Raw genomic sequence first — 21,694 nt, forward strand, 5'->3', positions numbered from 1 at the left:
TTTTAATGAGAAGTCACAAGATGGGCACAACAGATGTCTTCTGCAGCAAACCCGATTAAACTACACCTGACAATGACTCAAAACAGTTTAACACAAAAAGTAAGATTTACGGTTGACTTCTGATGATGCGAGAGAGAAATTCTAACTATGTATGGAGTAACAGGGTAACTAGCAGTCATTTGATGAAAAAAACCTCAGCTTTTATTCCAAAAAAGTACAACTCAGTCCTAGACTACTCTATGCAATAAATGGAGAATGCAGAGCTCTTGTACTACAGCCAGGAAATTTCTACTGCCCACAAAACCTTTATATGATGAGCAGCTGGGGTCCGAAAGCTGTGAATCTCTGAGCTACAGCATATTTGCTAAGGTGAAGCACTGAGCTGAAATCTTAAAATCCTGTGACAAGATACATAAACTGGTTGGTTGGTTTCCTCAGTACTGGTTCGCCTTTCTGCAGGACCTTTCTCTGCTTCAGCACACACACACGGGCTCCCTCAACCAGATGACACAACCCAACACAGGGCTGAGTGTTTACCACCTAAGGCGACTTTCAGACTAGGGGAAACTGGAATCAAGCAAAGGAAAATCCTGGCTCGTGTATGTCCTAAGTTGTTTTCAGATGGGACAGGAGAGATGATTTCCTAACACAGGAAACCTTGCATTTCATTTTCTCATCGACCAACACCCCCCCAAGTCCTTCTCAGGGCTGCTCTGAATCTCATCTTTGTCCAACCTGTAGCTGTGCCTGGGATTGCTCCAACCCAGGTGCAGGGGTCGTAACTCTATTCAGATGCAACATCAAGCATTTTATTATTTGCAAGGAACTTCCATGTTGTTTTTCTGGTTATAAATCAGTAACACCTATTTCCATATTAGTAAAGAGAGTATACACTAAGTATCACGTTCTAATTTGAGAGGCTTTAACTTGGTGCTTATGTCAGGAATGTACAAGTATTTGGACCAGGTCTCAAGTAAGAAGTTCAGACATGAATTTAAAAATAGATAAATAAAAAATAAAATTGTAAGTACTTGTTACTGTCACTATAGTTTTACAGATTTATTTTTTTTTACACTTTGAATTAGCCCACTACAAAATACAAATCCTGTGAGTCTAAAGCAAGTATCTGAGTCTTATACTAACATTTCCCTGCCCAGAGTACTCATCTTCCACTATATAATCAATTTGGCCCAGATCTCAAGTAGATCTGCTTTCAAAATCATACACAAAATGCACTACACATCCTTACTGAATGTGAAGTAGATAGTTAATGGACAGTTAGATTGAATTTCTTTCAATGTCCACTTTACAGCCTTCAAGCCACTTCACTTCAAAGACAGTGACTCACTAGAGTTTTGGTGAACCTGCATGTCCAGTAAATGCATACACTTTTTTCACTTATTTTGTTAAATAAAGTATCAAAATATCTGTAGGCAAGCTCCTAAAATATTCTTTCATAGCATAACAGACACTGAAACAAATACTGCTAACAGGTCAGCCCCCTTTTGCAAACAAAATATTGGAATAAAACCCATCCTCTTAATTTATCATTTCCTTAAAACAACCCAAAATGTCCTGAGAAAGCAGAATTCCATCAGCTTCAGTGGAAGTGGAAATGACAGACTGGTATCACTCCAAAGCTACTTCATCCATCCATCTGCTGCAAACTGAACCAACCTCTAGATATTTTTGGAAACAATGGGTTTCTTTTATAATCTATTTTAAACAGCACCAATAAAAACATTTATGAACAGATTCTAAATTTTGTATTAAGTTTTTTTTCACAACTGCCTAGAGCATAGCATACATTCAAGACTTAAAAATTTAGTGGTAACTGAAAAAAGGTAGAGAATGAAGTGCATCATTCAGGCCAGTATAATAGAGTATCATAAGTATTTTCATTAGAATTTCTACTATTTCAGTAGAAACAAGGCATGCTAATACACCTTTCCACTAAATAATACTCATTTTTCCACTAAAAATCTCTCATTTTATCATACTTTTATTCTGACAAGAAATTGTTCAGATGCATGTATACAGTGAATGCGTAAACGGGTTGTGTTTTAAAATCAGACAACACAGTTCATGTGAGTAAACCCTAAGCTGTATTGATGACACCTTTTATTAGAGAATTATATAGGAATGTTTAGACCACAGAAGCCTACTCACAACATGGAAACCTGGCTAACACAATGCAGTATAGCTTATTTTTACTGAATATTCATTAAAACTGAAAATCCTCATTTTATTAAAAAGAAAAAAAAAATCAAAAAACAAAACAAACAACACACACACAGAGCAAAAAACAGGACCCATTAAAATTTCCAAAGGATTGTGTGGGAGATAGAGCTTATACCACAAGCAAGAAATTACCCAGCTCACAAATACCTCCAACACACAGTGCATTATTCAGCCGACACGAACACTCCACATCTGTAACACAACCTACCAAGAACAAGCTATCAAATAGCCAGAGGCTCCAAAAAAGCATTAAAAACGACACACCCATACCACTGATCCAGTCATTTTTGGTAGCCAGAGTTAAAACAGAACAATGCTAAATAGCTGCAAAGCTCAAAAAGTTGAATTACATGGACTAGGAAGAGACGAAAATCACAGTGGCACTAAATCCTTACAAAAAATACCACAACTACAATTCCTTTTGTTTTACAGCTGTGTGGTAACAAGCTCAGACAACCACAGATCCTGCAGGCTGGCACACTAAGAGAAAATTAAAAAAAAGCATGCTATGTCTTTGGCACACCCTTGTCCCCAGTATGGCCCAAGTACTAACGCAGACCCACAAAGTTTACTTACACGGCCAATTTGCAATCCTGAAGTGAGTGGGAATCACACTAAAACTTAAAAACTGCAGTCCTAAGTGAGCATTTCCCATCGCCCTAACATGACTCCCTTCTACTTTTTAATTATACCAACAATACTTCTCCATTCATAGCTCTATCTCCCCTGAACTTCATTTTCCCTATGCTTTCTACCTTCTCAGCTGTCCAGCAGCATTACATAAATGTACATTTATATTTCAATCACCCCACCGCATTAGATTCAATGTTTTGAAATTACACAGGAATAGCCGTGATGTCAAACACATACAAGCATAGCTTACAAGTGTTATCTTTAAAAGGATGTCTCCCTATTTTCACATTTTTTCATGTTTTCTCAATATTCATATTTAATTGCAACTCTTTAATCAGAGTTGTTTTCAAATCTGACAAGCAAAACAGTACTGAACAAAGACTCACAAATAATTTGGCCACCCTGCCTTAGAAAAAGTAAACTTGTCTTGCATATATACATCGGAAATAAAAGCATATTAGAAATACATTTTCATCACTTCAAAACAGCTGACTTTTTCGAAACAGTATGATGGAGATTGTGGGGCTAGTTACAGTTAGTAGGACAAATACATCCATCTTGGAACTCCATTAAAGTCAACTTTGTAGAGGTGAATTTGGTATTTTATCTTGATTTTCCACAAAAACAAGGATTGCATTAAGACACTGTTCAACTGCATAACAATAACAATAGATGTTAATTTAGAGAAGCTAGATATCTAACATCTTACAAATATGTCCTGGAATGTTTTTTATTAGGTGAAAGATTATTTATATGTTACCAAACACTGCCATCTCCTAAGGATTTCAGTCTAAATTAGGTCTGGCTATGACCCAGCAGAAGAAGCTCAGAATAACTATGATTAATTTCTTTTCATTTTATTTCATGAAACTCTTTCCACATGTACAGGGAAAGTATTCTTTTACACAGATTGAACTACTTGCCATGAAGGGCATTCACAGCCATCTACAGTATGAAAAAATACAGAAATAAACACAGTATCTCTGATGCATGAAACAGGTAGAAACATGCATTTCTATTCAGACATCTGCACTCCAACTAATTGTATCTATAGTAATCAACATGCTTCAGCCACACTCAGTAATTACCATTTAAGTCAGAAGACCTGTCTCTACTGAAAGATTTCTTATTGCAAATTTACCAAACAGGTTTTTCAAAGCAAAATTTTAAATCTCGATTATAAGATTAAAATATTTGACATGTTTAAAATTATGTTCTTTTCAAATTTTTCATATTGTAAATATGAAGGAGAGAGCATCTAATAAAGCGATATAACTTATCTTTGTGAAATAAAGCAACTAGATAATGTCTTCCAATGCACATTCAAGTTATTGTACTGAAGTACCGCATCTTTTTTTTCTTATGGTTCTTTTTTTTTTCTTTTCCTTTTCTGCATTTTGTATCCAGCTGCTGGCTACATTTTATCTTTTCTATAACCAAAAGCTGTAACTATAAGAAATTTTGCAATTCCACTGCAGAAATAGAAGACTTAAAGAGTATTTCCTCCTCCAGCCTACAGAAGTCCTGGCAAAACATATTCAAAGTAACAATACAAACTATAAGCTACCACTCCTATACAGATTAAAGCTGATAGCTACAATTTGGCTATATGTGCTAAGTTTTCTAAGCTTTGGTGTGAAGACATGTTAAAGCCTAAACTAGCCAAATTTTTGAACTGAACTGATTCAAGCCTGCACATGGACCACAGAGTTCGTAACTCCATTCTGCACCCAGAACCCACTTACCTGCTGTACAGCAAGGCAAGGCAGCAGTCTGGCAGCATGGGTTCAATGAGAACCTGTCCTCATAACATATGCCCTCATAACTCCTTCCATTAATGTCACATCCATAAGAGCCCCTCCAGACCAGGACCTCAGCTGCAAGCTTCTCTTGAAGGACCAAATACAGCATGCAGTCAGGACTACAGGACATCTGGCATGACTCGGTAGAGTGGCAGACCACAAAAAAGACAGAGGCAATCTCATTATCATGCAGAAACACAAATTTGAGTCCAGAGTATATCATACCTTCACCCACATGCACACTCAGGCTCTACCACACAGCATAGACTTAATTTGCGTGGCAGTGCTGTGGTGGGGACAGGACTCCTTCTACCTATTTCTCCTACTGACATATAAGAACAATCTACAACCTAGGCTGTGTATCCATTAGGTATTAAGGCTGAATAAAAAAAGGTTATCTTCTTTCTGCCAGGTATCCTTTTTTTAAATAAAAAGGATAATTCTTAAATTACCTTATTTTGAATTTCATTGGAAGAAAAAAAATAAATCAAAATTTATAGTCATTATGGGCATACCATCTTTGATTCTCATTAGTAAGATACCCACTAAAATTTCCTCTGTAGGCAGTAACACCAACCAGTCTAATTCCAGCTATGTTGACATATTCATACTGGCAGCTTTTATTTGCCCAAGGAAGCACTAGTTGAGATGTTAAACAAACCTGGTCTAACACAGATATTAAACCTAATCATCAGTCAGACAAAAAGAAAGTTAATTAGAACAGATGTAAGGAGTTTTGAACACCATGAAAAAAAGGCTTGTATGCTAAACTCCACATAATTTCCTTGAAGTCTGTTTACCCAGCTGGCTAGAAGCAACAGTTGAACTCACTAAAATTGGGCACATGTTATTCTTAAACCAACACCAGGAAGGAAGAAGTTATAATTGTTTATTCCTAGCTGCAAAAAGAGGGGATGTTTAATCAGAAATTTAATATACACTTTGATCCAATGTTAATGAGCTGACACTATGTTGTACATTGAACTGACTTCAAAGACACAAGATGCCTTAAACAAATGTGATGTATATTTATGACACTGTTTAAGAAAAAAAAACATTTCTTCTAATGAGGTCACCTTTATCAGAAGATATTATCTAAGTAAATGACAATATTACATGTACATCAGGACATGTCAGAGCCCCAGTTAGCTGTAGCAAACTAAAGATTACCAATAACAAACTGTTGCTCAAAAAGTAAGGCTGCACACGTTCTTTCCCACTTTACACAATCTCTGTTCTTTTATATTTAAAGCATTTACCTTTAAGCATCAGTAAATATCATTTTGACCTAATCGACAATATGCCAAATTCTAAATGCTATTCTGTGGAAAAATTCAGATTTCTCAAAGAAAATCAAACATTCCCCTCAAAAAGACAGGACGATAGGAATACGCAACTGAACATATATATAATCTGAGGTGGAGGAAGAAAGCAGAACTAGGCCTATTACAGGATGCAATTTTTCAACACACAGCACTGAAAACAAGCTCAAGAGCATAATGAAACGGAAAAGAAGTAAAACCAAGAACATACATATGCACTAAGAAAAAACAGAGTGGTGCTGCAAAAATGATGTAATTTCTTGATGCAAACATTTGATCTCATTAAAATCGGTGTTTTTTAAAAACACATACTGGAAGTCATAAGTATGTGTCATTTATGTTGCTCTTTTACTATGAATTACTGCCATAAATCATAATATAAAGAATTAAAAAAGCTAGCAGGATTAAACCAACATGTACAATTTAATCGTGTTATACAAATTATACAGCATTTCTTCTAGTGCATTCTTTATCTGTGCATTCTTTGTGAGAAATTCAAGAACGGTCGAGGAAGTCTGAGTTTTCAATAAATACAACAGTACCGTATATTCAGTAAGATACATTTTATCATGCTATTAGCCAAATAAGGTCTTATTACCTTAGTCAACATATTCAGCTTATTTTTGTCACAGTGCAATAATTGGTAATGTTTAACAACATGTTCTCATTCATTAAGATTTTGCTGTCTTGGTAGTTTTTTTCAGAAGTACTTCAAAGGTTGTTTAATATCTGCATCACGCTACCAAAGATCCACACTAAATATATGATCCAGACCACACGTAGTATCCTCCACCTAAAGAGCAGCACGTACTGGTAGAATGCTTCAAGACTTTCTTATGACATATTCAGTATTTTCAGCTGTCAGCAATAGCTGTATATTATACACAATTGTGATATGTAAAATTCAGTATAAGCAATTTAAATATTCCAAAGCCAATCCTGTGACCAGTATGCTACTATTTGCTTTCAATACTTTTAGAAATATTTTTAAGTATACTTACAGCTTTAAATTTTAGCATTCACTCAATCTAAGAAGACAATAAAATGAGCTACCAGCACTTTCTCCTTCTAACCAGTGCTATACTGTAAATCTAGGTAACAAAAATTAAACAGAATATTTGCTGTAAAACTTAATGAATCACAAAATCAATCATTTTTGCTTCTAAAATAAACAAGACTATTCATTTTACTTTGACTGTATAGTATTATCTTGCATTATCTAGTAACAGAACCCATCTTACAGTCAGGAAGCCATCTTTCATACCCTAATTACTGATTTATATTGCAAAAAGCTATCAGTGGAAGTGCACTTTGTCACAAAGGATTTTCTTATTAGAGTAAATAATTATAAAGAGGAGTTAACATCTGTATTCAACAGATTAAAAATCTTGACACTACTACCACAGGAGTTACAATTACAGTTAAGAAGTAGTATTTTACCTCCAGAAAGTCTACATTATTATTATAAAATCAACAACACCATGATGAGAATGCTACTGATCCACTGCATATTGCTTTAATCAGAAGCTTAATATATTAGTAGTATAATATATATTTAGCAATATTAGCATATTATAATGAAAAAAAAAATCTTGAGGTGTTGCAGGAGGACTCTTGCACAACTTAATCAACAAAATGCAAAACTTCAGTATTTAATTAATAACTCTTTCACACACACACAGCCCTGAGCAACCAAAACCACAGGCACTATAGTTCGTGGTCATGCAACAGCTCCCTAAGCAACTCCGCAGCTGCTTATCAAGTGTTTTTGCCTTCTGAATTTGTTCAGCTGCTTCTCTCAGAACTGCTTGTGCCCTGTCGTTGCACCCAAGCTTCTTTCTCTTTCAGCCCTTTACATTCAAAATTTCAAGTCACTTCTTTGTACAAGCTTCACCTAAGACCGCTTCTGTTATCAAGAGCCTTGTAAAATGGATTATACTCTACCATGCAAATTTGGCTCAGTGACTTTATTACACATATGTATGAATTTAATATCTCATGAATTCTCTCCTACATGCTCCAATGCTCCTCAAGGCAGTTTTAGTTCTATCTGTGCCACAACCGACCTATCTTCTTGGAAACAGAAGGATAAGCACAGAACCAGTTCAGCGAAGTATTACAGCATACGAAACAGGCCAAGTTGGCTTTCAGAAGCCTCAACCAACCTGCAGGGTCGGTGCTGTCCTTGCCATAACCACCCAGATCACACACTCAGCCAAAATGCAGCTTGGGGACATTTCTGGATGAAAACACAGATTTCTTTTCAGTGCAACATTAGGCAAAAAAGGGAAAACTCAAGAGGTGTGCATGCCTAATCCTTCGCCAGAGATATGGCTAAGAATCTCTTCCAGATTTTGCCATGTAGAAGTGGCTAGAATAATACAGGGCCATTACTCAGTTCCTCATATATGCTGTACAAGGCCAGATATCCCTTATTTTAAGGAACTATTCTTTACTGCTTTGATCTGCTGCAGGAAGAAGAAATCTGAGTGACTAAATAGACACATCTTTGCTAAAGGCTGCTTCATTTCCAAAGTCGTTTTGTTTTCTCAGATGACGTGTCCAAGTTTTAATTAGCCTCAATTCAACAGCAATGTGATACACATCATTTCTCTGAATTTAAAGGAGGTACATTTTATAGACATTACATATAAATGACCTCAGCAATCTGTTAACTACAGGAAGCTATGCTGAAAATTTATTTCCAGAATAACCTAATCCTGCCTAAAAACAGGTTAAAAATATTGTATGTGTAGACTTAGAAGCTAAAAAAAAAGTGGGATTAAGTCACCTTTTTAAAAAGGATTATGTACTAGTTGCATTAGGCCCAGCTGGCTCTGTTAGTACAACACGGAAATGGTGCAAAGAAGAAAGGGAGATTATAATTTAAGTTTCTGTCTATGATTTATGTATTTCAGTTCTTTCAGTTCTTTAAGTTGCATCCTCCCTAATGAATGCAATGAATCATCTAAATCACTTAAACGGGGACTGGGAAATGACAGCTATTTCCCACCACCAAACACTACATGTTGTTAGGACAAAGACTGCAAGTGTTTGTTAACAATACATCAGTCCTCCATTCAACACAGAAAATAACAACTTGGTTGAGAATATTATAATTCTTTATGGGAAAAATAATCCCATAAACTATGGAAACATCAGTATATTTCTTACACTTACCATTATTATAGAGTTTAAAAAGGAATAATGCATTGTGTAACTCTTTTCTGTACAGCAGCAAAACCACACTTGGTTTCTACACACATGCAAAAAAGTTTCATGGCTACTAAAGCGATTCTGATCTTCACAGCAATATAAAATCTTAGAATAGTTTGGGTTGGAAGAGACCTTTAAAGGGCATCTAGTCCAACCCACCCTGAAAGAAACAGAAGCATCATCAACTACATCAGGTTGCTCAGAGCCCAGCCCAATCTTGAATGTTTCCAAGGACCAGGTATCTACTACCTCTGCACAACTTGTCCACTGTTTCACCACCCACATCATAAAAAAAAGTAAATAAGTAAGAAATTCTTGCTTACATCTAGTGTAAATCTGCCCTCTTTTAGATTAAAACTATTACCACCTCTCCTATCACAACAGGCCATGCTTAAAAGTCTGTCTCCATCCTTCTTACAAGCCACCTTGATGTACTGAAAGGCTGCAATAAGGTCTCTCTAGAGCCTTCTCCTCTCCAGGCTGAACAAACCCAACTCTTTTAGCCTGTCTTTCATAGTGGCAGTGTTCCACCCCTCTGATCACTTTTGTATCCCTCCTCTGTTCCCACACCAGCAGATCCGTATCTTTCTGTACTGAGGACTCCAGAGCTGGACACAGTACTCCAGATGGGATCCCACCAGAGCAGAGTAGAGGGGCAGAATTACCTCCCGTGACCTGCTGGCCATGCTACTTTGGATGTGGCTCAAGATGACTGGCCTTTTGGGCTGCATGCACACACTGCCAGCTTTTCATCCACCAGTACTCCCAAGCCTCTCTCTATGAGACTGCTCCCAATACCTTCATCCCCAGCCTGTATTGACACCAGGGGTAGTCCCAACCCAGGTGAAGGACCTTGCTTGTCCAGGTCCTTCTAGATGACATACCATCCCTCAGGTGTGTCAGCCACACCACTCAGCTTGGTGTCATCTGCAAACTTGCCGAGGATACACTCAAACTCACTATGTCATTGATAAAGATATTAATCAGTACTGGTCCCAGTACAGACCCCTAGCGGACACCACTTGTCACTGATCTCCATATGGACATGGAGCAACTAACCATCTTTCCAATTTAGAGAGAAGGATGCTGTGCAGACTGTGTCAAAGGCCTTATAGAAGACCAGTTAGACAACACCTGTAGCTCTTCCCATCTATCAAAACAGTACATCAGAGAATGCCACTAGGTTGGTCAGGCAGGACTTGACCTTGGTAAAGCCATTTCATAACACTGGCTGTCCTGAATTATCTCTCTGTCCTTCATGTGCCTTATCATAGCTAAGAGCATGTAGCTCATAAAATATTTTCCTCTAAATCTGCTATGTAACACCCCCACGATTCAGGCTTTCTGTCTGGGGGGGGTATTATTTTGACGGAGTGTGCATGTGTGTAAGAGCCCATGCAACCAAGCAATACTGTACATCTGTACTGGGATGTATGCTTTATTCAGATTCTTGCTAAAGCTGAGAATAAAGTAATGATGTTAAACAGCTTCCAGAAACCAGCTTTTAAGAATGAAGAATGCTGTTTTGATTCAGTCCTTTCAGAGAAATAAACTATACCTTCAAATCTAGTTTATGTTAAGTACAGAAAGAGTCTTTGACTGTATATCCATTTTTTAAACTCTCAGTAGAAGAAACGACAAGTTCCCCCCTCCCTGCCCCGATTTTTCCTTGCATGCTTTTTCTTTTTGGTTATATTGTTTAAAATGAAATGTTGGCAAAGAGATATTGCTAAAGGCTTTGGACTGATGCCTTCTGAAGCTTCCACTTTTCCTAACTTTTACTAGCAATAAAGAATTTGTTTCTAGAAACATGTAATTTTAATTACAAAATTACCCCAAAAACATAAATGGAATTTAATTGGTTACAAAGTAATATTTTCACATAATCAAGGGATTGTTTGGGGGATTTAAGGCATAATTTATTAGTTCTGGATAAGGTACACATTTTAATTCCCACAGGCAAATAACAAACTGATTAGTAAGTGTAATAAAGCAGTTTATTTGTCTGACAATTGGCAGCTAGAAGTGCAATAACTTACTTGATCAATTGCCATTTTGAAAAACATTAAAGCTTCTCATAATTATGCTACCTATATGGTATGCAGATGAACAACAATACAGCATTACCACTATTACACTAGTGATTTAATATGATGTTTCTGCCAGGTTTTGTACCTTTCTACATAATGCAAAAGGAAGTAATTACTTTCTGTACTGAAAGATTGAAGAACTGGCTCCCCCTTAGATATGTAAAGAATTTCGCTATAGGAAGAACCACAGATGATAGCTTCCCTTGATCAAATTTTTTTCAAAACCATGCATGTCACTTTTGAGAAAGAGTCTTAGCTTTCCAGTCATTTATTACTTCAGAATTCTGTAGTTGTCAAGTGAAGACAGCCACCTCTCTCTGGCAGGAAGTTTCTCCAGTTCATTACATAAAATTATGTTCTTCTCATGTTCCTTAATTCAACTACTTTGTCAGGTAACATCAACAGCTAACAGCTCTTGGAGTCCAGTTCTCCGATAGCCTAGCCTCATTGAAATCCATGGAACTAAGCCAACACAGGAAGTCATCACAGAGCCAATAAATACCATGCACATTTCAGACATACAGTATACAATGGAAAAGACTACGCCAAACATGCAAGATCACCTTTTTGAGATCAAATAAGATACTTCCATGATTTAGGTAAGGAAATATATATGTCAAGAATTCAGAACTTCTATTCTAAAACTAGAGTACACTGCCTTGAGAAGTCAATGGAGATTGCCTTGGTTCCCTACTGTTTTACCAAAAAAGTCTTACACACCATTAAAAAGAAAACCAAGAAAAAAAATATTACATTAAAATCATACAAGTTTCAAGAAAAAATGAACAAAAAACTTGAACACAAAAACAAATGTGATACAATACACCAAAACATACAAAGACACCTTAACTCTTTTCTGAATGTGTGTTTTTCTCATTTCAACTCAACATCAGTACAATTAACCCAATTCTTCTACTGCTCTCAAAGAATCACATTTAGAACAGATTTACAAAGGGGATATGTTTTAAAAGTCTTTGGCAGGGAATCAATTCTAGGATGCTACTCTGTGCTATAGGAGAAAGGTCAAAAACCTTGTTAAAATTCTAACAGAATTTAAGTTTTAATGACTAGAAACTTATGTTCTGTATCACTGAAAACTACAGAGCAGAGTTACTATTTTATTGCCATTCCATATTAAGCCAATGCACAAAAGTACAGGCCTACTATTAAGAAGCTCAGTATATCTAGACTTCTAACAGTGTTTTGAGGGACCTTGCATGATTTAATTTTTGTAAGTATTTTAACAAGTCATACATTCCCCTTCTATAATATGAGGTTTCAAGGAAAAGGTGGAGGAGTGCTAAGGAAATACCAGGACTCATTCTTTGGACTCTTTATTCCACTGTCAGGGTTGCAAATCATCTGTCAATTAGCTTATCTTTTACTTCATTTCTTGAGAAAAACAGACAAGCAGTGGTAGATTTCCCTAGCTTGCTAGTACCCAAACAATCTGCTGTCACTAATGACTTCTACCTCAAACCATCTCTTTGAAGTAGGGAAACATTCTAGTGTCTTATTAATGAAGAACTGAAGTACAAGGTAAGAATAGCAAAATGTACAAAAAAGCCTGTGACTAAGTCATGATTTCTTACATCTGTCTTAATCAGACAGTTTATTCACCAGCTCCTCCTGCAGCTAGTGCATGCCTTTCATAACTCTACCTTTCTACTTGCATAATACAACTTCTACCAAACTCTTCCCCTTCATGTACCACTTAGTTTCTCAGAAATCTTTCTGGTTCCTGTAAATATTCCCAGTCCTCAGGTGCAGTGATCTCCATCAGAAGGATCTCCAACATACATTTGGAGGCTTCCCAGTTTCCCTTTTTCTCAGCAGTTTGCAACATTTACAGATTCTAGAAAAATCTAACATTAAGACAGAGATACTCTTGCACATACTTAGGATTCACATATAAAGGTGAAAACATACAAAGCTTGTGAGTCAAGCAATACAGCACTCTGTTTATTGCCAGTAATCACTAACTGAACTGATTAGGTAAGAAATCTGCCAGGAAAATAGGTAAACTATTATTATGTAATCTACCTTTCAACTAGCAAATTGATTATTAATTCAATCTCTTACTGATAGTCTCTGGCAATAATTACTCCCCACAGCAAGAAATGTCTGCAGCATTTAAAAATGTCTTCTTCCCCCATCTGACCTCTCTGCATAATACAGATTCTGAATCTGTTCTACTTAGAATTCAACACAATACATTCATAAAATTGCTAGAAAAATCCTTATTTATCAATCATTATTTTACACTGTACAGTATAAAGAACACTGCAGAGTTGCATTGCTGTATAGTACATACCCCATGGTCTTTAGCAGCCATAACCACTTTTGAAAGAATATCTTCTTCAACAAATGGCCTCACAGCATCATGGATAATCACTACTTCTGGTTTCTGGAGCAGCTGATTGGAAAAGTTATTCTCTGCAAACACCTTCAGTCCATTGAAAATTGACCGGTGACGAGTTACTCCACCTCTTACTATCGTAACTCTTTTGTGGCCATATTTTTCAACTATAGAATTCATTTTTTCAATATTTTCAGGAGAGACAACCACAATAATGTGAGATATCCAACTTATCCTAGAAGAAACAGTAAAGAAAAAGTAGACATGAATGACTAAATAAAAGTACAGGTAACTCCATAAAACAAAGAAATTAATATCAAAATAATTTCAAGACGGGTAAATAAAGCATGTCTAAGTACACTGGAGTCCATCTTTTCATCTGTGCATTACCACTTCACCTTTAAAAGAAAAGCTACATTAGATCTCTACCAATACACAATGTCAACCAAACTGGAATTCTGTGAAGGGACATGCTTCCAACAACCAGTAAAAAAGGCATCTTCTAATAACCCCTTGAAATATCTTCAAAACATTTCTTACTCCAGCTTCATTCTTAGCTTCAAACATAAGCTCTAAATCAATCAGCTACAGTCTGTTATTTCTGCTTCCTCTAAATTCAGTCTCCAATAAATTGGTAAATCTTACGACCCGAAGTACTCCATGTTCTACTGTGCAGTATACTGAGGATCAGGAAACTCTGAAACAAAGCTCACTATCAAGGCAGGCATAAGCAGCAACTGAAAGATTGCTAATGAATCAAAACTGTGACACCTGAATATTGACAGGAAACAATATGCACACATACAAAGATTTCTGCTCTAGAAAGCTAACAAAACGTAGGTAAAATTACCAGAATATGAAAAGTGTATTTTTAGATAACTGTAAGCTGTTACTGTTAGTATCAGCCTAGCTCTACAATTGAGTGGTGGTATGCCAGAAGAATGACCTATGACCCACCAGACTAAAACCAGTCATAACTGAAGTCATACTTGTGTCAAAGGACCTAGGAACAGAAATTTTAGTCAGACATGGCATACTGTACTTCAAACTAACGGAAATACCATAATTCAAATCCAGCTAGAGTATAAAAAGGATATTAAATTCTTTTATTTCCTTTCTGTGTCTCCACAGATGATGGGGGGGAAGATGTGGGGTGTGCATGACAGACACCAAACTCATCAGATGAGCAACAATTACAAATATAATTCACTATTTACTACCGTAAATTTACTCGTGTATCCTACATATCCAATTAGGAAGGGAAACAACCATAGTATATTCTCTCAACTAAAATTAGTAAATCTATTGAAACTAATTTTGCAAACATAACACGGACTAAGGTACTAAATACTTTCAGTTAGAATTTAAAAAAAAAAATAAAAATTTACAATTCAGAAATACACAGCCTCAAGGTATTGATTCCTGCAAAAACAGATGTGAAAGCATTGCCTAGGAACTACTCTTCCTCCAAAAGCTAAGTCATCTGTGACACAAATCACTCCCCTAGAACTGTGTGAAACATCAGACCATCTTCTGCCTTCTGTGTGTTCCAGGGTTTTTAATTAATGGCACTCCATTAAATTTATTTCAATGAATTTTAGAACAACTATTAAAAATAAAATAAATAGAAGTGCTATTAGCATTCTTCTAAATAAAACTATTTGTCCTTATGTTCATTTTATTAACAAAGGCATAAAGTACAGCCAAACTAATTTATTCTTACCATATTTTAAGTATTGATGTTGTTCAAATGCAAAATCTGAAATCATATGGTTTCAAGTTTCAACTTGTCACCCACCACAGGTTCTTCAAAAGGTTTTCAAACCTCTCAAATGAGTCCTGGCATAGTCTTACATTTAGCCACACAACTTAGCACCTCTGCATGACTTCATCTTAGAACTAGGGCAAACTAATTGGATCCATCTCAGTTTTTCTTTTTAATACTGAGAGTCAGTCATTTAAATACAGCAAAATACACACTACATGAGAATTAGAGCTCTGCACTTCTATTTGCAGAAAGAGTATAGCCTTACACAGCTCTCAGAAACAGTGACCAGTCTGCACATTCAATAATGGCTATGTAAGAGCAGCACTGATGTTTCCCATTCTGGAGTCAAATGAAGAAGTTTATGAGGCAACTGGGTAGCACACTGCATCTTCTGAGAAGAAGAGAAGAGAACAGACATACTGGCCAGCCTATGATAAATCTCTGCACAGGGGGGAGTGGAATGGCTTAAGGCCTCCAGTGATAGAATACATGAAAAAGTGACAGGATGCGGCCACAGCTCCACCCTGTGTCTGGATAAACACATTTATAAACTTGAGTATGTCCTCAAACTCATTCTGGACTAATGTTCTGTAATTAAAGCTGGGATTTAGAGATGCAACCTATTCATGTAAGAGTATAAAGGTACCCTCTAGATTGATTAGGTACAAGAACAACTTAGGCTTTGAAACCTAATGTGTCCCACCAAAATTCATGAAAAATACTAATTCAGTAAAGCACGCTACAAACTCTCATGAATGAGAACTGTGCACCACACAGGTGCTTACTCTTTTAAAGACCCACTTATGGAAATATTGCAAAATGTTTTAATGAAGTTGGAAAGTATCAGTAATCACTCAATCTGGCAGTAGATGGATCTTTTTCTCCCTCAATTTGTCACACCCTTTTCTTACTATTTTAGTATTAAATCTTTTTGAGGAAGCTCAGGACTTACTCAAAACCAGTTTAAAAGTAGGAAACACCCTTTCCATTTTATAACTTTAACATTAGACTGAGATAATGGAAGCTTCAGAGTCAACACGAGGCATAAAAAAGATCAGAATAATGTACCCCAATGTGCTTTAACAAGCACTAAATACTTCAGTCCTTCCATGCAAGATAGGCTGTAGCTCTAAAGTGAAAAAAACAGGTCTGATCAAATGAACAAAAGAACTCTGTTATAATCACTTTACAACTGCCTTGGGAGGACCTTAATATTAGTAGTAGGATTAAACAATGAGGCAGAAAAGGACTATATGCTTGTTTCCTTCTTGTCACCACTTACAGACCAGCTGCCTAGAAGAAAATAGCACTGTTTCATTATATTTCAAACAAAAGTATATACCTTTATATTACCTGAGCTAGAACTCAAAGGAGCTCATTAACTCAGCAACAGATTAAGCTACTACTACATGACTTCACAACACAGATTGTAGAGGAACTTAAATAACCAATGAGTTATGTTCTGAGACTGTATTGCCTCAATGGCATGCTTGGGTAACGTGACTGAGATTTAACCCTCTTTATCTGGTTCACCCACAGACAAACTAGTGCTGAGCCTGAAATCTGATATGAGGCTTAAATACACTCAATTTCTTGCAACTCTTACTCAGACCAGTAACAGTCTAATAGTAGCAACTTATTTAACATACAATCTACTGAAATCAGCAGTTTTATCAGCAAAACAAGGCCAGAACCAGGCAGTCGCTTCTGAGGTGGCTTTAGCAGTGTAAGATATGGTCTTTCACTGCCACAGAAACTCTTCAGAGATACAAGATAAATCATTTATTATTCAAGCACCAAATCAGAAAAGGAACTGTCAAGAACAATATGCACTTGCAGAACACTAGCATAACTTCCTTTTGCTCCATAACAGCTTTGTTATAACTTTACTGATATATGATAGAAATAAATGGAAGTAAGGAGCTTTTAAGCCTGAAAAGTTTCACATTAAGGAAGTTTTGAGCATCTCATGTACAGAATCTATTCATTCTTTCCTGAAAGTGTTCCTTATTAGTCATACAAGATAACAAAGATACCTTCATAAAGTTAAAACAATTGGATAGTTTGCTATGATTACTTCTAGCTCATAAGCAGTTTCAAGAATAAGCTAATGACAACTGGATGAAGAAACCTACCACAGTAGATACATTCAGCAAATCTGTAATTGTGTGACCTGTAGAGTCAGTGAACATGCATCAGCCAATGGGGAAAAATATTTGGCAAATAAGGACACAAGAGACTTCTGAAGCAGTGATTGCTTAGATGCTTCCCCCAGGTAACATTGCCCTCTTTTTTTTTCCTTTTCTTTTGTTTTTATACAAGGCCATCTGTTTTAAGATATTACATTACAGTAAGCAAACAAAGCTGTTTGAAACTTTTATGGAAAATCTTTATTCTGCCAGTAAACATACAAACCCTGCTTTCCTCTTTCAGAACTTCTCACTGTACTTTCAAGAACTGCTGAAACTTGAGACTAGAAGGAACAGCAGTATCTCACTTGTCCCACAATGATTTTAAAAACCAACCTTTAGCTTTGTCTGTTTTCCCCTATATTGCTTAGTAAAATACATGTGTGCGCATGCGCATAGAGCTGAGATTCCTCCATCTCAGAAAAGAAACTGAAGAGGTTCTATTTTATACTGCAACAAATCCACTGGGAAAACCAAACATTTAAGTTCTCCAACACACTTTAATTTTACCCCCAAGGTAGGACCCGACCTTCCCATCAGCACCACTGTACTGGCAACAAAACACAGTAATTTCTCCTCAACCTGTTTTTTCTCACCTCCTCCTCCTAAGGGCATCATCTGTGATTACTATTGGCAGGCCAACCTTCTACATGCTGTTATGCTATGCAACAGGATGCACTGCTTATTCATTCATGTCTGCTCTTGTCTTGTCTGCCAGATTTTCCACATCAGTATTTAAGATTCTCACCACTTTCAGCTGAAGTGTGCAAAAACATTTTTCTCCTGATTTTTTAAAAGCACATGCAAAGCTGAAAATGCCTGATTTGCTCATGTATTTGTCTGTAAGTTGCTACATTTCTTCCAGATTAAAATACACTCAACAACTGCAGTAGCTAACTTCTGTTGAACGGGTTATTACAGGTTAATGACTCAAAGATTCATTCAATTACAGCAGGTAAACAGACATCAGAAGAGAGCATCAAGCTAAACACAGAAATCTCTCACTTCAGGGTGATATATTATGTGACAAACTGCAGTCCCTCAATGTTACATTTTTGCACCTATGTTCACACAAAGAACAAGGTACCTCCTCTGAAGTAAAGAGTGTCAAGATGAAAATGAAAGCCATTCACAGCTTTAGAGTACATCTGTTCCCAACTCTCCATATACATTGCATGACAGCCAACACTCCAGTTCAGCACTGAGATGGCAGAAAGCACTGCCTATGACAGCACTGGCACCAGCTAGTTCACTCCTAAAGTTAACCAAAAGCCCTAGGCTGTTACTGTCACAACCAACTTGGGATCACACACTTGGCTGGACTGTACAATGAGATTCAACCTTTTAATTTTTTTTACAGCTTTAGGACATAAGCATAACACTATTGCTCAAAGAATTGTTATTTTCTCAGAGCTTACTGGTGGTGAAAAATGACGGATTTTTTTTTTTCATGAATGTTTTATTTTCCTATGAGTATCATTTCCTTCCCAAACCTCACTCTGTTCTCTTTTCTAGGTCTCCAATACACAGAGTGAAGATATTATTCTTCTCTGTAGATTCCCATGACATTTTGGCAGAAAGTAACAGCTGTGTCAAGCTCTGGAATGGAGGTCTTGCTTACTGATGTGCTTAGCTTTGTGACTTGCTGCTGTTGAAAATTAAATAAAGACAACAAGCAATATTTCTTTCATGAAGTAACAAGTGACCTGAGGGAAGCCTCTCTGGGTGGGAATGGAAAAAGAGTCCCAATTTTGATGTTGTACAAGTTTCCATGAATTAAAAACTTCGGGGGATGTTGGCAATTCCATTTCTTTTCACCACCCTCTACTCTTCACCATTTATTCTCTCTGAAATCTAAAAGTTTATTTTTCTACAAGTTACTGCAAAACATCCAGAACACATCTGACACTCCACTCCTTCCTGCACTGTTTCAAGTGACACTAGATACAAGACTTACATTATATTAGCACTTAACAATATATTAGCTGTCAGTTGCATGCCTAGAACTCAGTCTTATGACAAGGAAAAACCTGACTGCTAAAATATGCCATTAATGACTATGACTTTAATTCTTTGTTCCAACATACACAAAGAAAATCTATGCATGCAGCCTCATGCTTCCTGAGCTATCAGCTTCTAACCCAGAAACTGTAACTTAAAGCTAAACGAGCATTTAAGCTTTTGGCTGAGGCAGGTTGTTGTACTATGGCCTATAATGTTCAGGCATAATGCAAGCGTTGTAGACAACTGAGCTCATCCCACTGTGAAGAGTGGATCTTTTTTCCAGGCCTCTGGACACTATTATCATCTCCAACAACTGTGGCAGAACAAACTTTTCTTAAGGCCTCTCAATAGTATTATGACTGTCTTCAGTGGCTGTGGTAGCTTGAGGCTCACCAAACCAGCCCCTGCAACTACAGAAACCCTCAAATTTCGAGGCTGAGCACCTCAAACTGATCTTCAGAGGCACTGGAAACTGACAACTATCAGCCATCAGCAGTGCTGAGGCGAGACCAAGGCCACCCGACATAGTGGTAAGGAGGGCTGGGACAGGGGAGAGCAGCCAGCGCCTCTCCCCACTTGAGCCTGCCTTAGCCAGCGCTAAGAGCACACCAGTTTCCTGCCACCCTGCCACCTTTACACATTCTGACTGGCCGGGGAGAGCAGGAGGTCCCACAGAAACGCAACATCAAGCCCTCCGAGGGGCGGCGGCGCCGGGGGCGTCTGGGGCCTGCAGCAAGGTCGCGGCCAGCTGCCTTCTGCTAAGTGGCCGCACGGCGAGGGCCTGCGGGCGGACCTCAAGCGGCGAGGCCGGGGGCTAAGGGGAAGGCCCGCAAGACGCGGGCGGGGAGACGAGCGGAGCCTGCCTCGTTACCTCTCCATCGCCCCCACCGTGTAGCTGACGAGCGGCCTCCCTTGCACGGTGCAGAACTGCTTGGGGGTGGCGCCACCCAGGCGCTCCCCGCTCCCGCCCGCCGGTAGCACGGCCGCCACCGCTGCAGCGGCGGGCCCGGGGCCGCGGCTCCCGCAGCTGGGTTCCATCTGCACAGAGCGCCGCGGCTACTGTGCTTCTCACCCCACAGGCAGCAGCAACCTCCCGCCCGTTTTATTTGCGCGGAACGTCCGCAAACCGAAGAATGCAGCGCCTGCTCGTTCGCCTGACCGCAGCGGGGACTGGGCCCTACTCCGCGTAGGCGTGCGGGCCCAGGCGGCCTCACGGCACACACCCACACGCCAGAGCAGACACCCACCCACCGAGAGCACCCCGGTGGCGGGCACGTGACAGCACAAGGGGGACGCTGCACCCATTGTCCCTTTAAGCGCGCGGCGCGCGGGTCACTCCGCCCAGCGCATGCGCGGCTCGAGGCCGTTGAGCGCAGCGCCCGCCTGAGGGGCGGCGGTTGGCGTCTGCAGTCCGGTCATGCCGTGAGGGGCGGGTCCACTGTCTGTGCGCGGCCCGTGCAGCCCGGCCCCGGGCTCCGCAGGTTGTGGTGAGGTGCCTTGTCTCATGAGGAGATAAATACAGCGTGTCTGTACCCGAGGGGAGGGTGGGTTGAATCCTGCTGTGCGCCTTCGTGCGAGCCCCGGCTGTGAGGGAGCCGCTTCTGTACGCGGTGGTTAGATACGCCTGCCCAAGTTTGATGTATGTTGCCCTTAACCTTAGGAGGGAAAGGTTGAAGAAGAAGTAGTCAATTCAATTGGAAGCTGGGATGTTCCCGTTCATTTCATGGGGCTGCTGTAGGCAGTAGTGAGACAGGTTGGTTGGAAAACTTCTAGGGCTCATATGCATTAAGTAGAAGAAGAGACAGCACAGTGAGGAGGGGGCTTGCTAAGTGTGACATAGAATGGTTTGGGTTGGAAGAGACCTTAAAGATCATCTGGTTTCAGCCCCCTGCCATGGACAGAAGCACCTTCCACTAGACCACGTTGCTCAAAGGCGCATTCAACCTGGCCTTGGACACTGCCAGGGATAGGGCAGCCACAGCTTCTCTGAGCAACCTGTGCCAGTCTCCTACCACCCTCATAATGAAGAGGTCCTTATATCTAACATAAATCTACCCTCTTTAAGCTTAA

General features: G+C 38.6%; 1 protein-coding gene across 5 annotated transcripts in view; it reads right to left on the reverse strand.

Annotated features, from left to right (window-relative positions):
* Window positions 1-20,927, reverse strand: part of CRPPA (CDP-L-ribitol pyrophosphorylase A) — a 126,032-nt gene extending 105,105 nt beyond the window's left edge. For 3 of the 5 annotated variants that reach the window (XM_034069503.1, XM_031052587.2, XM_005152879.3), the window contains exons 1-2: window positions 20,496-20,839; window positions 13,619-13,898 (exon numbers count right to left, since the gene is read on the reverse strand). In XM_034069503.1, coding sequence (XP_033925394.1) covers window positions 13,619-13,898; window positions 20,496-20,662 — 447 coding nt within the window. In that variant the 5' untranslated portion in view covers window positions 20,663-20,839. Of the gene's footprint in view, window positions 1-13,618; window positions 13,899-20,495; window positions 20,840-20,875 lie in introns of those variants that run through there. The other 2 variants (XM_031052585.2, XM_031052586.2) reach the window with 2 other exon arrangements.
* Between the last annotated feature and the right edge of the window lie 767 nt (window positions 20,928-21,694).

This window comes from Melopsittacus undulatus, chromosome 1 (assembly GCF_012275295.1).
Source record: "Melopsittacus undulatus isolate bMelUnd1 chromosome 1, bMelUnd1.mat.Z, whole genome shotgun sequence".
Lineage (NCBI taxonomy): Eukaryota > Metazoa > Chordata > Aves > Psittaciformes > Psittaculidae > Melopsittacus > Melopsittacus undulatus.